The 18025-nt window shown below is 46.8% G+C and overlaps 1 protein-coding gene across 2 annotated transcripts in view; it reads right to left on the reverse strand.

The window, feature by feature from the left end:
• Nucleotides 1–18025, reverse strand: part of SLC14A2 (solute carrier family 14 member 2) — a 65490-nt gene that overhangs the window by 24285 nt on the left and 23180 nt on the right. The window contains exons 5-10 of one of the 2 annotated variants that reach the window (XM_070453039.1): nucleotides 16804–16996; nucleotides 12679–12826; nucleotides 11502–11636; nucleotides 9716–9765; nucleotides 9041–9212; nucleotides 1925–1930 (exon numbers count right to left, since the gene is read on the reverse strand). In XM_070453039.1, the coding sequence (XP_070309140.1) occupies nucleotides 1925–1930; nucleotides 9041–9212; nucleotides 9716–9765; nucleotides 11502–11636; nucleotides 12679–12826; nucleotides 16804–16996 (704 nt within the window). Of the gene's footprint in view, nucleotides 1–1924; nucleotides 1931–9037; nucleotides 9213–9715; nucleotides 9766–11501; nucleotides 11637–12678; nucleotides 12827–16803; nucleotides 16997–18025 lie in introns of both variants that reach the window. The other variant, XM_020870977.2, reaches the window with a different exon arrangement.

An 18025-nucleotide genomic window follows, 5' to 3' on the forward strand; every position in this document is an offset into this window, starting at 1 on the left:
AAAGCAGGCAGCGGACTGGCCACGGGCTCTCCGAGACTCACAGTATTGCCTCATCTCAGCAAGTTCACTGAGGTGTCTATCCTTCAGTGCTAGTTTTGAGGAGATCACATACCGTACCAGATTGTTCATTCTCTGATCAGATAATATCAGTGTCCTGGGACATTGTTCCTTATGGCATGGCTACCTACCTTCCAGAAACATCACTCTGTAACTCCACAGAACATGTCTAAAGTAACCTCAGATGGCCATGAGAGAGAGGGCCGCTGAGGAGATGGGCTATATGAAGATGTTTGTGGATACTGAGATGCTCTAGTTCTATTGGCATGCCTGTGGAAGGAGTATAGGACCTGAGGTGAGAGGCCAAGGTGTCTCTGGACCAGGTACCTCCACCCTGGAAGCAGCAGATAAGGACTCCTGGGAACAAGGTTTTCAAATCGACCTCATTAGCATCTCACAGTCAGCTCAATGTGGGGCTGCCCTGGGAATCACACCGATGTCAGTGCTGTGTGTTGCAGAGTTGTAGAAAGGATGATAAATAATACGAAGGCTCATCCAGTGGACAGGTAGACGGTAAGGGGATTTGAGGCTGATGGGTTAACTTAGATCCATCACCAGATGTGCGAGAAGAGCTCAGTGTTGTGAGTTAGGACACCTGGGCTTTTGTCCAGGCTCATTTATCACCTGGGCAGTTTCCTGGATAAGCCATGGGGTTCCTCATGGGGTTTGAACTATTAATAGAATTATTTAAGAGCTCTTCCAGCTTGAGGCTTCCAGGATCTGAACTCTCTCTGGAGTTCTTAATAAGGTCCCCCATTCCCAGGACTGTCTTTCTGCAGCTCAGCAGAAGAAGGAACAGAAAGACATTGACCTTTCTCTTTTCAGTTCCTTTGAAAAGTCAGATAGATGGCCCTATTGGCTAGGGGGTCTGTTGTTCAGTCGCTCAGTCGTGCCTGACTCTTTGCGACTCCATGGACTGTATGTAGCCCACCAGAATCCTCTGTCCATGCGTGGGATTTCCCAGGCAAGAATACTAGAGTGTATTGCCATTTCCTTCTCTAGGGGATCCTCCCAATCCGGGGATCGAACAAGAGTCTCCTGCATTGGCAGGTGGATTCTTTACCTCTGAGCCACCTGGGAAGCCCAGCTAGGGGGTCTACCTGATTCATTTCTCTCCCCCAGACCTCTTACCTGAGTTCCTTTGGATTTCCTGCACAGGTCTGGAGGAATCCAGACCACTGGGATTTGGGAAGAAACTTCTTTCCAACTGGGTGGTGTCTCTGGTCCTCAACTCAGGCGCTGGACTTCTCCCTAAAACTGAACCTCTTCAGTTCCCACAGCCCGCCAGCTCATCCTCTGGCTGACTTTCTGTAAATTCCCCTCGCGTTTCCTAACCTTATGCCTGGTGCCTGGCTTCCACTTGAGGAAGGGCACCATATGGAAGAAGAGGGAGAGAAAAGGATCGCTCTTCCTGCAGCGTGCTCACTCTCTGACTTTCCTAAACTCCCTGGGGAAGACTGGCCTTGGCCACCATGGTGCCCCCATCAGGCAGGTCTCCTTTAAAGGGGCAGAGCCCGGACTGCCTGGAGGTAGTTTGTCTGTCCTTCCTCAGGCATCGCCTTCAGTCACCCCTTTCCTTAGAATTCTTGCTCCAGTATACGCCTTTAAGGCAAATTACCTAAGTGTTGTCTCCTCAGGGGCCAATTTGCCTTCCCACCTCAATGAACTCCCTTAATCTCCCACACAGGCAGGGCACAGGCTGAGGAATGTTATTACCATCTGTGTCTTGATGGATATTTCTGCACAGCCTAATTAATACTAGGTGCCTTTTTTCTGGTTTTGTGGAAATTTCTAGACCTTTCCTCCTCCTGACTCTGCTGACCGGGTCCTGGTGGGCCCTCTCAGAGCAAAGAGGGCTTGACCTAACCCCCGTCTCCAGAAAGAACTCTGAGCTCTATATATGAGGGAAGCCGCCCTCCCGGGTCTCAGACATCCGTGGTGGTGGAGGCGGCAGGGGGGGGGTCTGGTGGGCTGGAGTCTGGGGAGGAGGCCCAATCCAAACATGTTCTGTTTGGCTTTGTGAGTCTGAAGCGTCAAGCATCAATTGCGTATCACCCCCACCCCCTCAAGTGACAGGGTGTGAGGTGGCTGCCCAAGTTCAGAAACAGAACTCACACTGCGGATATTAGCTACACCTGAGTAGACAAACTCCCCGCTGACGTCAAAGGCCCCCTTTCCACCAGGCCAGGTGTTCTGGAACTGCCGGAGAGGGGTCCTGATCACAGGGTGAGGGGGCCCTTCTGAGGAAGGAAGGCAAACAGACGAGTGGGCGGGGGGAGCCCCGCATTCCAGGGAGGGTGGGGAACTGACTGGAGTTCAGCTCCCGCACAGGGGCCTTCCTTTTGGTGTTGACGTTCAGGGCCTGTGGCCATCTGCTGATGACACGCTCCTTGTCCCCCAGCCTGCTGGTCTCTCAGCTCAGGAGGCCCACCTCGTGCCCTCTCTTATTCTGGCCTCTCCTGAAGACTCCTGAACCTCTGGTGGTGCATTCTTCACTTCAGCCCCCTACGCATCCGAAAGTAACAGGGAGATGCTACCCAGGAATGACATGTGACCAATTAGAAAAGACAGGAAATGATTACCCAGGAGGGAGGAGCCATCCAGGAAATTCACCTACATCCCAGGAGCCAAATGGAGCTGTGTCCTCAGATGAGTGGTGTCTGTCACACACACTAGGTTAGGGAGGGGCAATCGAGTGGCTCCTGGAAAGCAGAAGACTGAGGTGGACGCTTGCCGCCAAAGGGTCTTACCAAAGGCCACAGCTCTGATACTGGGGGATCCCCAAGATAATTTATGGGTACAGATACTTATCTCCTGGTGGGCTTGGTCCATCAGAATTTACTTCAGAACTATCTTCTTCATAATGCTCATGGTTTCAACTCTGCATTTCCAACTTTGTAGGGGCAGGAGCCTGCACTGACCTCTAGGAGCCAGCCTTGGGGAGGTCAGATTCCTCCTGGGAAAAGGCTACAGTTCCTGTGGAATAAACGAAAGCTGAGCTAGAAGCTCCCTGGAGAGTTACTTCCTTTATTCATTCAGTCTCAGCAGCCTGTGGAGGAGAGGCTGGAGGCTTCTAGTTACCAGTTCACAGAGAACAAGAGGACTTTTCTAGCAATGTCCCCTGCCTCCCTCCTTGGGGCCTTGGATTTCTAATTCCACTAGGTACAGAAGTGTTCCCTATGGATTCTTCTATTTTCTTTGAATCACAAGAGGCAAGAAAAGCCAAGTAAGTTGAAAAAATCTCATATTAAAAAGTGAATGCCTTTTAAAGTTGCCAGATGAGACTGTAGTTTATTGAGTGGAAATCAATAAACCACGCTGAAACTGCCAACTCTTAGCTGGTTTTAGATTATATTAATGGCTGTCCCCAGGCCCTTACAACATTTATGACCCAAGGAGTCAAAGCTCAAGACTTGTACAGGAAATACAAACAAACCGGAACACACAGATTTGATGTAGCCACAGATGTAAGAAGAATGAGTTTCTTGATGGGCAGATCTTATAGGGTTGACCGGAAGAGGAATCCCTGGAGAGAGGAACGTGATGAAGATGAGAAAGTCGAGGAAGAGGCACAGTTGAATGATGCTGATTCCTCAGGTTGCATCCACACAAGTAGCCATGTTGAGTATTTTGATAGACTGAGCAAATGGCTAACCAGTCAAGCTCTAGGAAAACCTATAAATGCAGCAATGGTATATTTTTGATATATCTGTCTCCATGTTCATACTTTTTACCACCTTAATGATACCTCCTCCTTATTTCTCTGTGGGAACTCCAGGCCATAGCATCACTGAAACTTGGGGTTGGAAGAGAGACTGCCACGGTCATCTGGTCTACCCCTACTAAAAGCAAGCGTCTCTAATAGGTCTCCTGCCCTTCTCCTGAACTCAGAGTTTCACAGGACAACCATTTCTCAGTCAACTTCCATTGTAAAAAAGCATCCCTTTCCATTGGTTCAATGTCTGTTTGCTTATCACTCCCATCTAGTGGTCCTTATTCTATGATCTGAAGTACCATTGAGTAAAATGACAACTTCTTCCACATGGCCCCAGGCATTTCTTCTCTTCTCTAAGCCAAATACAACAGTTCGTTATCACCGATGATGGAAAAAAGGGCCTCCATATCTCATTCCTCCAGCTTGGCCCCATCTCAGCATGCCCTCCTTTGCCAAAGACACTCTCAAAATGTGCTACCTATTTTTTTCTTTGTACTCTCCTTTCCTTTTCCATCCAACCAATTCTCAGAAATGACGCCTTCAACCTAAGATGCAAGTGATTGATCATGCTTACTATGTTACCTTCCCAGGACTGTTTACATTTTAACAGGTTCAAAGACTTGAACTGAAGGGACAGCTGGGAGTGTTTGGGCAGGCAGGTAATGACAAGATAGAGAACAAGAGGTGAAGAGGCATAGAAATTTTCCTGAAACTCTTAACATCATGCTTAATACTTTTCCTAAACAGAAGATTAACCCAACAAGATATTTCATTCACCACTCAAAATCATGAAACTGGTACTGTGACCTTATGTGGCTCAGGCAGTCTGTGGTGACATCCTGTCAGGTAAGATTACTCACATGGCCAGGCAAATCCCCATAAAGTGAATTCCTTGAAGGCAGGAAATGGTCTGATTCTTTCCTGGTTTGTTGTCAAGGGGGCCTGAGTGACATATTAAAATCGTTCCTCATACAATGTCTTCTGGATGAATGAGTGAATGAGGTCAGAAATACAGTTAAAAGAAAGTGATAAAGTTAAAAGGAAATGATAAAGTTTAAAATAAAAGGAAAAGGAAATACCAGAAAGAAAGTGGATTCAGCAATGTCAATGTCAACTGAATTAGAATTTGGTTAAAGGCACTAATGAGTATAAAAATGGGCAGTCTATAGTAGTAAAAGATAAAATTTAAGAAGAATCAATGTTAATCATAGTCCATAGGTACCAAACAATGTAACTGCTAAATATATGAGACAAATATTTCAGAAATACAAAAAAAGTTTAATAAAACTATACAATTATAGTTGCATTTTAATAAACGCTTTTCAGAATTAAGATTTATAAACTAAAAATAAATAAGTGCATAGAAGAGTTGAATGATGCAGTTAATAAAGTCAATTTAATATATATTTCCTTCAGATAAAAAAATCTGCATTTTGTATGTTCAAAATCAAACATATACTTGGCTACAAAGAAAAATGCATAACATTTAAAAATAAAGATTGTACCAGCCATTTGCTCATAATCCTAGAAAAGTAGATATGGAAAGCTGAAAAACATCAAAAAGTTTAAAGTGCTGGAAATCAAGAAACATGTTCTTCAAAAATTCTTGCCTCAAAGAGAAATAAAAAGTAAAATAAAAAACTTTTAAAACCAATGAAAGCAGAACACTTTATTCCAAAACCTACAGTACACAGCTAAAGCTGTAACTGAGGGAAATTAATAGACTTAAATGCCTTTGTTGTTAAAGGGTAAAAATCTAATATGAGGAAATTTTATATGAATTTTAAAAACATTAGGAGAAGAGAACATTTAAATAAACCACAAGAAAACGGGAAAAAGAAATAAAAACAAATCGAAATGAGTAGAAAAAGACAAATTCTAAACTGCTTCTTTGAAAAAAATCAATAAAATGAATGAACCCCTCATAAGCCTAAAGGAAAGAGAAAATTACATAAGATTAGAAATGAAAAAGGAGACAAAGCCGCAGATAACTGGAGAGATACAAATTACCACGAGAACATTATGAGTAATATTCTGGCAATAAAATTTTAAAACTAAAGAAAATGGATTCTTTCCTAGCAAGCTCCCAGTTTGAAGTAGAGATTTTGATTATGTCAGTTATCATAGAAGAGACTGGAGAGATAATTAAAACCAACCATTAAAAAAGGCAGCAGAACAACACTGTTTCACAATGATAATAGAACTTGTCAGCGTTGTAGGACAGAAGACGAAAATGGGTGGGAGAGATGGCCAGGTCAGAGGGAGGAGACAGTGGAGAGAGGGAGAAAGGGGTTTGTTAGGGAAAAAAGAGTTTAAGACAGCACTTCTGCTAAAGCCCCGCCCTCCCCAACTCCACACATACATTCCTACTTTCTTGACTTTCAGAGAGTAGTAGTTTGTTTCTGTTCAACCATAAATATGTATGTTCAACTATCATTTGTACACCTGAGAGCTGCTGCTGGTAGTTTAAGATGATAGTAGGAAAACAGCTCTGACATGTTCCCAGAAGCCCTTCTTCCCTCCTGGGGGCCTGCTCCCGAGTGCCCCATGCTGGAGGGGAGAATCTGCAAGGTTAGGGCTCTGACATGTTCTTTCAGGGGCAGGCGGGGGGGAAGCTCTGGTGAAGGTGGGACAAGATAACATCAGGGAGCTAGCTCTCAGGTCCTGGGGGCTATTTGGACTACTTCAGAGCACATCTGGACATCTGTCCATGGCCTGTGCACAGAGTGACCTGCAATGGGAGAGTTTTCTCAGTGGGCTTTTCACTTTTGCCCACCCTCATCCATGCCCGAGAGAGAGATGCCACTTCTGCCCACCAGCCTGGCTTAATGACTGATATTTGCTCTGCCTCCAGGAGGAGATTGACCACATTTGGACAATATCGTCAACTTTCAGCATCTTAGCCTCAAAGGATTAAAAAAAATATTTTATCCATCCTGTACAACTTCTCTTGGCAAGGTAATTCACTGATTAATAATACACTTTGTCCGTTTTTTCTTATATCATACTAGCAGATAATGTGTAAAAACACGTGTAAAAACATTTACTTGTACATAAATACCTGGCCATCTTGATCGCAGTGCATTATAGAGTTTCTGGGGCCATGTGGCTTTTCCAGATTTGGTGGACATACTTTTTCCTTTTTCAGATTAACTTAAATTTTGTCCATTTTTCTCCTAACGAGTTTGGCAGCTTGCAACACAGTTAACTTTTAATTCTTGTGGGGGAATTAAAGTAGGAACTTGGGAGGGAAAAACAGCCCAGATAACTGTGACCCATGTGTTACCTTGTAAATGACAAACCAAGAAGTGATGCAGGAAGAGAAGGAAGGGGAAAGAGAATATTGTCCGACTGAGCTGAAAGCATTTTTCATATCCAGATAGTTTTCCTCTCCTGAGAATCCAACAAAAAGCGTGGCTAAAGGGCTGTTTCCATCAGATCCAGTGCTTTGGGTGGAGATTCTCAGGGTTTAATGGAGAGAACAGGGGATTTCCTATGACAATTTGTCCATAATGAACGGACGAATAGGGTTTCGGGTTCTATCTCCTGCTAGGATACTTGCGGGGAGGGGTCTCCTTCCAGAGGGTGACGGAGTCCTCTCTGGAGGCCTGTCAGGAAACAAAAAGTCCTCTTCCTCCAAATGGAGGTCACGGGTCACAGTATGGTGGCACAACCTGGCCTGCGTGCTCCCTCCAGCCCTGAGATTCCAGCGCCTCCCTGCTCCTCCTGCCTAGAAACCCTGCACTGAAGGGCTCCGGTTTTCTTCTTCCTCCCGTGGTGGTGAACCTACTGGCCGAGGCAAAACAGCCAGAGAGGGTGAGCCTGAGGGGTGGTTCCTAGACCCGGGTGTGGACCGAGGGGCTGGTGTAAAACTGCGCCCCCTAGTGCTCAGCACTGGGCTTGTCAGTCTCTGCAAGAGCCTCAGGCAGATCTTCCTGCTTCCTGCCACCGTGATCTCCTTTCTCCAGTGCCCTCGATTTCCTAAGGCTCTTCACACTATCACCCAGCATGTAAATGCCTTGTTGCCTTGTCTGGTTAAAGAACCTGGTGGTGTCCTTTGAGTCTGCCCACTTCCCACCAGTTCCTAAGTCACATATGGATCTCCACACCCTGAGCGTTGTATTGATCATCTATAGCAGGACCCAGCCAACTACAGCTTGTGGACCAAATCTAGCTGCTTGTTTAATAAAGTCTGGTTGGAGCACAGCCACCCTCTTTCATTCACATGTTGTCTAAGGCTACTACGCTCTATGATGACAGGGTTGAGTATTTTTAAAGAGCTTGTGTTGCCTCCAGAACTGAAATTTGACACTTTCCAGGACAAAGTTGACAATCCCTGGTCTGTATCTAAATAAAGATCGAATGTAAGTCAATACCTATAATTGGGAAGACAAATTATAAAATTCATTAATAATTGTTTGTTCTTCTACTTAAGATTAACCATTTAAGTATCATAAATCTCATAAAGCTTCCAACACCCACAGGCAAACTGGGAAATGAAATAGATCTCCCCAGCCTCTCACATACTGAGCTCAGGTGATTTCCTCAACTGAATTCCCTGCTCAAAGTCGCTGGCTTGACCTGCAGTGAGAAATGCCAATCTTTCATCATGAGTCGTGTAGGAGCCTAACTTACTGATTACTTCCTGCCACAGACTATCCTCTTGCCCTTTACTCTGACCCCTAAATGTCTGAGTCCCTATTAAGACACTTTCAGTGCCCTAACTGTCCCCATTTTGACTTTCACACTGTGTTTCTCTATCTGAAATTTCTCTCTTTTATGTAAAGCTGTATGTGCCCACCAGTCATTAGCTCTGTGCACTCTGGCATCTGCATTCCCTGAATTTTCACCCACCCAGGAACCACTCAGCACATTTGATTTCTTAGCTTCTGTTGTTTAGTTAAACCTGCTAAGAAGATCATCTCTGAATCACCTTTACAAAAGACTAGATAAAAAAAAAAAGACTAAATACAAAGAATGGTTTTGTTTTAAGTCACTGACATTGAAAATACATGCCTTCCTACTAACACCAGGAACTCATCACCAAGTGTCTTTGAACAGTGCACAGTGGAGAGTTAAGGTGATTTGGGCAGAGAGAGAAAATCAATGTCAGGGAGAGGGAGGGATAGGCGTGTTTTGTTCCACACAGGTGCGAGGAGAGGCAAAGAAAGTGAGTGCTGCAGCTGATTGACCCAGAGCTGAGATTACACGGAGCAGACCCCGGTCCAGGCAAAGAGCATTTCTGCCTATAACTTGGCTAGTCACCACTGGAGGACTTCTCTTCTTCTTGGCTTTTCACTGTCAGGTAGTAGATGCGGTTGGCCTCTGGGTAGGTGACTTTGCTGAGTGGGAGCTTGTAGATGGTGGGGCTGTTGGTCGTCAGGAGCAGAAAGGTGAGTGTGGAGAGGCAGAAGGGCCAGGTGCCTGGTGGCACACCAACCTGAAAGCAAAAACACCGGGATCTGAAAATGTTCCTGGGTTCCTGGGACCTTGGAGAAGAAGGATGCAGTAGGGGCTGAGAATGGCGACCCTCCCCTAGTGACAGCCTTGGTTTCTGGATTGATCATGTTAGAATGGCTGGTTTGAATTTGAGGTGTTGGTCCCTTTGGGGACAATCAGAATCTTCTAATGATGGAGCTGAAAACCCCCTAGAGACATTCTCTCAATGCCGGCTAAACATGAGTACCTCCATCTGTCTACCCATATTCTCCACTGCTGGTTACAACACCCTCTCTTTCACACACACATCCACACGAACACATCCCTCAGAGGCACATAAAATATGCCATGGCCAGTCCTTCTCTGGACAAACCCTGAATAAACCTTGACCAGGCTGTTATATGGAGTGATAGCGACTGGAACCCACTCACAAGACTCCAAATGTCCTGAAGGCCTGGTTGGGTTGGGGCACTTTAGGGTAGTGTCAGGAGACCCCAGACTTACCACTGACATTATGTTGGTGAGGGCTGCTCCCATGTATGCACAGAACAGGGCTGTGGAGACACAAGGGCCATCAGGAGTCAGCTTCCCAGGGCCCGCCCCCAGCCTTCCCCAAGAGTGGGCTCCACTCCGGCCCCAGGGCCACTGTATTGGCCCCACACCCTGACATCTGGCATGTTTGCTTGTGACCCATCTCTCACTGGGCTGTGTGCTCTCTGAAGGTAGAGATGAAAGCTTGCATATCCCTTTATCCCCTCCCCACTTCCATGGTAGCTCTGTGTGGAGTCAGGGGTCAACAAGCATCTTTTACTATTCCACAATGACCTTGGTGATGTTCTAGCACAGACTGGATGGCTGGGTGATTGTCCGTCTGGAGGGATGAGTTGTCAGACTATATGAACTCTGAATAAAGTCCCTCTTGTCCAAGATTCTGAGCTGCTGTGATGCTCCTGGACCCTCACCAAGTCCCCTCACAGCTGGACCATATTGGGTCCCTGAGCCAGGCCCCTGGGTTCACCCACAGATGAGGACCCCCAGGACAGTGAGGGGAACTCATCCACAGCCCTGGTGCCTCTGAACAAGCTCCTGCCTATGTTTGCTCTGTTTCCCTGTCCAGAACACCTTTCCCCTGTCTTTGCTTATCCAAATCCCACCCTGAAAGGGTTGAGATAAATCCCAGCCTCCTCCCAAAGCCTTCCCAGGTGGTTCCAGCCACAGGAATCTGCCGTCTCTCTGAGGATCATAGACAGTTACAGTCTCAACCTCAAAATACCTGGCAGTTTTGACTTGGTGAATATTTGTTGAGCCCACTGTTCTCCAAGTCCAGCCTCCAGCCGGATGCTGAGGAGGGTACAAGAGACACAATAGGCATTTACAGTTCCCACACTTAACTGGGGGAAACAAACAAGAGAGCCCTTCTGGATGATATTCTGCCCTTCACTTGCCTCTAGTTTTGTGTATTAGTGTCTTGTTGGTTCCAGAGGACATAAGCAACTCCAGGACAGGGAGGCTGATGGGACTGGAGTTTGAATCTCACTTCTGCCATCACTAGTTGTGTTTGGACAAGTTTGTCAACCCCTCTGAGTCTCATTTCCTCACCTGTAAAATGGGGCTAAAATCTATGCCTGGCAGTGATCTTGGCAGAATGAAATGAGTACTGTTTATCCAGCACAGAGCATGGTGCTGGGGTGCGTTTAATGACTGTGGTCCATTTCTCTTCACACAGTGCGTTCTTTGTTTACTTGATGGAGATCAGGCCCCTTTAGTGCTATGTTACTCTCTTCTGGGACCTCAGTCCTCCCAGGTACATCATCTCACTGGCTCTTTCCAATAGTCTTTTTAGATATCACAGATAATTGCCCTGAATATTGGGCAATTACATCTGCTCTGCTAGACCATGGCTTCATGAGGATGTGGTCTGTATCTTCTAGGTCTAGCCGAGGGCCCAGCACTTAGTGGTGCCCTGTCGATAGTGGTTGAGTGAGAACAGTTGTTGAGGTCAGGAATGCTGCCACTAGCACACGAGGAAATGTGTGTGATTTCCTCGTGAACTTTAATGGTTCATGAGGAATAGTGGTGGTGACTCCATCTGACAGAGGAAGAACCTCAGACCCCCCAGCTCTTAGGGTACCCCTATTAAATCCCTTAGTGATAAGACCCCGGCCACAGTCCCTCCATCATTACTGCTCAGTACTGATGAGGGTCCACCATGGGTGTCACACACCCAGGGGAATGGGGAAGGGCAAGGAACAGCAGAGTGACTTGGCTGCCAGCCTTCCCCGGTACCTACCACAGACGAGGGCCAGCAGGTGGGTCTGCCAGGTGAGGGCGTAGAACACGCCCCCAATGGCGATGCAGGAGAGGACACAGTTGTAACTCCAGAGGCCCAGGTAGATGGTCTCGAAGGGCGTGGCCACCGTCAGGGCTGTCGGACAAGGAATTGCATTTCTGGCTGATTCGAGGTCACAGTGTGAAGGCCACCCCATGACTGGTGCCAGTTCTTAGGTGCTCCTCCTCCCATCGCTGACCCCCGCTCCCCGCAATACCTGCTCATCAGAGGAGCCTCTACAAAGGGCGTCTGGTCTTAGGAAAGTGACAGTGGGGGGAGAGAGCAGTGGTTTCCACTGTTTTTCAAAGGTTTCACTCAGAGGTATGACCACTTCTAGGGTGAGGGGGTGCCAAGGAGGTGGGTTGCAGGCCCTCCCCACTCCTTTGGCCAGAGCAGCTGCATTTTTAGCAAGAAAGATTTCAACAGAAAAAGTTGTGCTTCAACAGGTTGAGAAAAATTATGTCTAGACACATATAGATATATGCAGACACAGAAATGAGACGGCAGAAGGGGTTGGATGTGAACAGCAGGTGAATCTGGGTGAAGAATTTGTGGGTGTCTCTCGGACTATTTTTAATTTTGTAAGTTTTCACAAGTTTGAAATTATTTCCAAATAACATTCTTTTTTTTCTTAAGTCGTGCTTCCAAGAAATTTTTGAAAAATATTGGGATAAGTCAACAGGCTCCGATTCCCAAAGCACCCAAGGTCCTTTTCTGACTCTACTCTCTTCACTTACATATATGAACATGTGTATAGACACATACATAGAAATTGAATGACATTTGTTAAATGGCAATCCAATTCTTGGGAAACTCTTTCCCGTTAGCTTAGTCAGAATTTCAAAGTGCTAGGTTGTTTATACCCCACTGGGTCAGCTAGTGCTCCCCACCCACACCAGGTTCCCGTCTGCCTCCCACTCCTCAGCTCCCAGGAGCTACAGGCCAATAGGTCTCAGCCCTTTTGCATCTCCCCACATGCCCTGCTATCTTTTGGAGACTCAAGAAAGGAAAAGAGAAGTCTCAAGCCCTGACAGTGTTTAAAAACTTCAGGGAAGACAGTAAGCCTAGACTCTTTACTGTGTGCTGGGAGAAATGACCTCAGGAAAATGTCCCCTGCCAAGAGGGGGCCCCGGCCTACCTGCCAGCAGCCCCACAATTGATCCAATGGCTGCATGCAAGCAAATAAGTGGCGAGCAGATGAACAGGGCCACCAGGAACACGCCACCTGTCCAGGGGTTGTCGCAGCCATACACCTGCCCGACCCCGACAGGGATGGCTTGTAGCAGCTGCAAAGTCAACAAAATCCAGGTCAGTGGAGTGTGGGCTGATAATGCAAGGACCAAGCCTCGGGCTGAGGACTGAGCCTTTCCCCAGGGGGTCACGGTGTGGAACGGGAGGATTGCTGTGCCCGCCAGCGTGTGGGAGAATGTGGAAGGGAAGGCACGAGCTGGAACAAATCGCTCCTCACTCCACCACCTGGCAGGCATCTGAGCATCCCTCATGCAAAACCGAGCAGGTCCCCAGCACAGAGGCTGGAGCCAGGTGGTTCTGAGGGACACATGGCTTTTGCTTTGGGGGTCTAGAGGGTGCCTCCCTGGACGGCCACTGGGAGGTTTCAGGGCACCAGTGGGCTTCCTCTAGACCTTCTGAAATCCTAGAAATATTCCAGGAATTCTGGAAATATTCTAGGCCATTTAAAAAATTTTTATAAATTTTTTTAATGGAAGGGTAATTGCTTTACAGAAAGTTGTGTTGGTTTCTGTCTGGGCCATTTTGATGAACGATTTGACCAAAGATCATCCAGCTCACAGTGGCCGATCCCGGGCTAGAGCCTCTGAGCCTGATTACTGGTCTCTTGGTTGCTCACATTTGGTGCTAACCCAGGGGTGGGGGAGCCCGGGAGGGAAGAGGAGCGCTTCCCCTGCCCTCCAGGAGCACTTGGCAGACAGGTAGCATGAGGAATATCTAGAGAACAGCATGAAGCACTGGATCCCTGGGCTTGAGAGCCACTGGGAGATGTTGGATCTGGAGATGATTGATTTGGCAGTGATGTCAAGATAGCTTTTTTTTTTAAAATACCCAAATCACCCACATTTTGGCAAAAAGTTCTTTGAGGGCACAAAGGAAAAGAGGGAGATTGACAGGGCAGGGAGAGCACTGGCCCAGAATCATGAGCCCCAGCTTTTAGGGGTTTCTGCGAAAGTTTGTGTGTGACCATCTCTGTACCACGAGGAGGCTGCCCAATAGACAGTTTTCCAGCTTTAAAATTCTGCCAACTCCTTCCTCCATTATCAGCTCGTGTGACCTCTTTGAGCACAGGACTCCTTTAACTGGGGCCATAATAGGTGCTTAATAAATATATGTGGATTAGTTCAGTGGTTTCCAAATTTTGTGAACATTGAAATCACCTAAAAATCTTTTAAAAAAATATTAATGCCTAGCACCTCCCCAGACATCCTAAGTGGTGTGAGGGGGCATGGCCAGAGCACCAGGTACAACAGAATTTGGAGACCAATGGATTGGTCATCATCCACTGTAGATGTTGGGAGTTCATTGCATTTCTCCCTTTGATGAAATTTTGTTCTTTTTAACAACTTGATTTAATTCTAGTGTCAGTCTGATTTCTTTAGCGAATTTGAGGAGTCCCAGATAGTTTTTAAACTATGTCCACTCTTGCCTCCAAATGGGTGGCCTTTTAAACACCAACCACTGTTTGGTCCAGAGCCTATAGACTTGTGCAAGGAATCACAGGGTGGGGTCCTGTCTTATTTACAGGAACCCTGAAAATCCTTTGTTTCAACCCAGGGACCTCAGTTCCATCTGGGAACCCAGGTTTAAGGTCCAAGCAGGAAAGAATGAGAGAACTGAGGGGGCAAGCTGCCTTGGAGTGAAGTCTGAGTTCAGAATGAAGCTCTGCTGGGACCCAAACTTCAGCCTGGTGAACGGGGGCCCGACCCCTCCATGCTGCTCTCTAAGTTACAGCCAACACCCTGGTACAAAGGGCAGTCAGCTGTGCGGTGGAAATTTACTAAGGACCGGCCTTCTCTGTCCTCCAGATAATCCTTGTGTAACAACAACAAGCCCGCTGAACAAAACAGAAATCACTCCCCTCATTGTTTTAAAGAGAAAGAAACGGCACTGATTGGTCAAAACTCAGATCTGGATGGTGTAGAAGGAAAGGAATCAGTGGTCAGAGAGGTGGTGTGGGGGAGCTCAGAGGGTGAGCTTGGGCCTTGGGGCACTGGATTTGGCTCCTAGTACTTTTTACTGTTTGAAGATGAACAAGAAGCGTCTCTTCTATGTGGCTGTCTCTACACTGGTCTCTCAGCACGGGATGGCACAGCCTCGCACGCAGGGCGGGTTGGGGTCTTGGTGGGCCTTTTCCCCTGCAGTGCCGCATGCCCTGTGGCTGTCACTCAGGCCAGCTTCACCCGCGGGCTCAGGGGCAGCAGATTGTGCCCGGAGGCAGTGTGTCCAGTCACCAGATGGCTGATCACTGACCATTCAGTTCTTTTCGTTCCTGCTCCGACCCCAGTAGTTTTCCATTTGAGAAAGCGGGCTTTCACTTAAACGAAGGGCTCTGTCTTTTCCACTGCCTTGGATTTAGGCCCTAACCCTGCCTCTGATCCCATTCCAGCCCCAGCCCCAGCCCCAGATAAAACTTCTAGCAAGACAAAAACTTTAAAAAAAGTCTGGCATTGTTGGCAACAGCGTCTGCCGTGAGGGATGGGGGAGGCCTTCCTTTCCTGACAGGTTCAGGCTCAGGGTATGGCCCAGCCTGCAGGGCCTGCGTTGTGCATCCCACCTGCTGTCTGCCCAGCACCGGGGCACCACCGGGCCGCACACTAAGGTGTAAACACATCGAGACGCAGGGCCAGGCTGGGTGGGGAGGGCTCAGAAATCAGATTTTGTGAACAATATTTGCAGCACCAGCTACAGCTTGATCTTGGGCAACTATCCCTGTGCCTTAGTTTCCCCATCTGTCAAAGAGGATGATGGTAGTTAGCTTTGGGTTATGGTGAGGTTTAAATGAGTTAGTAAGCTAAGGGCTTCAAACAGTGTCTGGTACATAATAAATTTGCTTCAGGGTAAGCTGTTAGCTATCCCTATATTCATTAACAGGGCTTTCCTGGTGGCTCAGATGGTAAAGAATCTGCCTGCCATGCAGGAGACCTGGGTTTGATCCCTGGGTTGGGAAGATCCTCCTGGAGGAGGGCATGGCTACCCACTCCAGTATTCTTGCCTGGATCCCCACGGACAGTGGAGCCTGGTGGGCTACAGTCCATGGGGCTGTCCATTAATATGCATTAACAAGGTCAAAGTTTTACAATTCTACATTTTTAATCTTGTGTGAGATTTTTATTATATCCCTTTATCTCTGATTTCTAGAGTTCAGTAGAATAAGTGCATTTGTATATCTGTGGGTATCAGGACATAAGGCAAGGTTTCTCAGCTTTGACATTTTGGGCTGGTTAATTCTTCACTGTGGGGAGAAGGCCGTGCATTGTAGGGGGTCCAGTAGCATCCCTGGCCTCTACTCACTAGAGGTCAGTGGTACATTCCACCTAGTTTTGACCTTTAAAACATTTCTATAGACATTCACCCTCCTTAAGAAGGAAAAAAAAAATCACTCCTGCTTGAGAGCCACTGATATGGAAAATACACAAAAATTTACCCCCATCTTCTATTGATAATATCCATTTTTTTGGCAGTGGAGGGGGGGGGTGGGCATGCCTCGTGGCTTGTGGGATCTTAGTTCCCTAACCAGGGATTGAATCTGGGCTCTCGGCAGTGAAAGCTTGGAGTCTTAACCACTGAACGTTCCGGGAGTTCTCCTATTGCTAATATCTTTAAAATCTTAAATATTATTTCAGTGCCTTGACCCTTCACCCACCTATTCATCTTATTTAATATTTTCCCCTCAAAGCCACCATTCTGTATTGCCAGCCTAACCCTTATCTCTACCCTTGTTTATCACCTGCTGCCCTGGGCAGGTTGTAGGTGTCCTGAAGGCAGGGATGTTGTCTTATTTTCCGTGTATGCTCAGTGTCTGATGACAAGCCTGGCACCTATAAGGTTGCCAGTAGGGGGTTATGGAAAGAAGATATGGAGGTGGCACTGACCCTTTCCTGTGCTCCTCTCTGCTAATATGCATCATTTACTGGAGGTGCAAAGAAGCTGAGCGCCTGAGTAATCCACAAAGTGGTGAGTGAGATGGCTGCAGTGGAAACAGGCCCCCACACACCTGCCATTGGTGACTTACCAGGGGCATCTCAATCTCTGACCAGGTGATGTTGGGCACTGAAGACACAGGCTCCACCAGCGTCGTGGGGAAGAAGAGGTTGTAGTGGCCGGTGGCTGCCAAGTACAGGGTCAAGGCGAAGTTGAAGGGCAGGGTGAAGACAGGGAGGTCCCACTTGCTGAAGATGGAACTCAAGGCACTGGTAAAGATGGGGCTGGAGATGAAAGAGAGAAAAGATTAATTGCTGTGATCAATCTTCAGCCTACACTGTCTAGTCCGCTCTGGTCGCTGGACCACTCACTGTTCTCGGTTTCCTTGGCACAGTCATTCCTGTCTCTCTTGAGAATCTAGTGGTCCACTGACCTGGGACTGGATATAAGCCAGTGTTCAATATAAGTCTACATCCTTGGGAAGCAAAATTTAAAAGTCTTATAACTTGTTTTCAGTAGGAAACTTTATAAAATAATTTACATATTTCTTTGTTTCTTAAACCAAGAAAACAAATTCTAATCCTTACAAAATGGCATGTGTTGCCTTTGGATCATTACAAGGTACATCATGATGTAACCTGGGCTGTGATGACATTTAGAATATATGCTTTAAATAACTTTCTATGGGGAGGCTGCTATGGACATAGGAAACTCGCAGGCTTGAATTCAGTTGAAGTGCTTGGAGCTATTCTGGGATCCAGCATGTGAAGATGAAAACTTCAGTGGATTTTGTCCTCTGTTTTCCTTTTATCTTCCTTGTAGAGAGCATGGATTTTGGAGAAAGAGGGAGTGAGGTGCAAATCCCAACTCCTGCACTTAAAGGCTGAGTGAGTAGCACTAGGAAATTTACCTTGCCTCATCTCAGTTTATTCTGAGAGGCCCATCACCTGGCATCCAATGCCCTATGCCTCCCACAGGGGCACAGGTGCATAGCTGCAGGGTGAAACTTGAACTCATGTGATACAGTTGATTGGTTAACTTTTAATTAAGGATGCTCAATCTCAAGCAGGCATTGAAGCCTGCCCTAATCCTTACTATCGATCCTAGCAAATTCACTTTCCAACTTGCTGAGACAACTAGTTCACATTTTCTCCTTTCTCCTCAAATCTTTGGTTTTTGTTTCCCTTTAGTTTCACTAACCACCTTGCTTTACTTCATTAAGAAAACAGCAATGACATGATGAGAAATGCCTCGTCTTCCTGACCATAAGATTCATATTCCAACTGCTTTGTTCCCACACACTCTGCCTCTCT

Source organism: Odocoileus virginianus, chromosome 22 (assembly GCF_023699985.2).
Source record: "Odocoileus virginianus isolate 20LAN1187 ecotype Illinois chromosome 22, Ovbor_1.2, whole genome shotgun sequence".
Taxonomy (NCBI): Eukaryota; Metazoa; Chordata; class Mammalia; order Artiodactyla; family Cervidae; genus Odocoileus; species Odocoileus virginianus.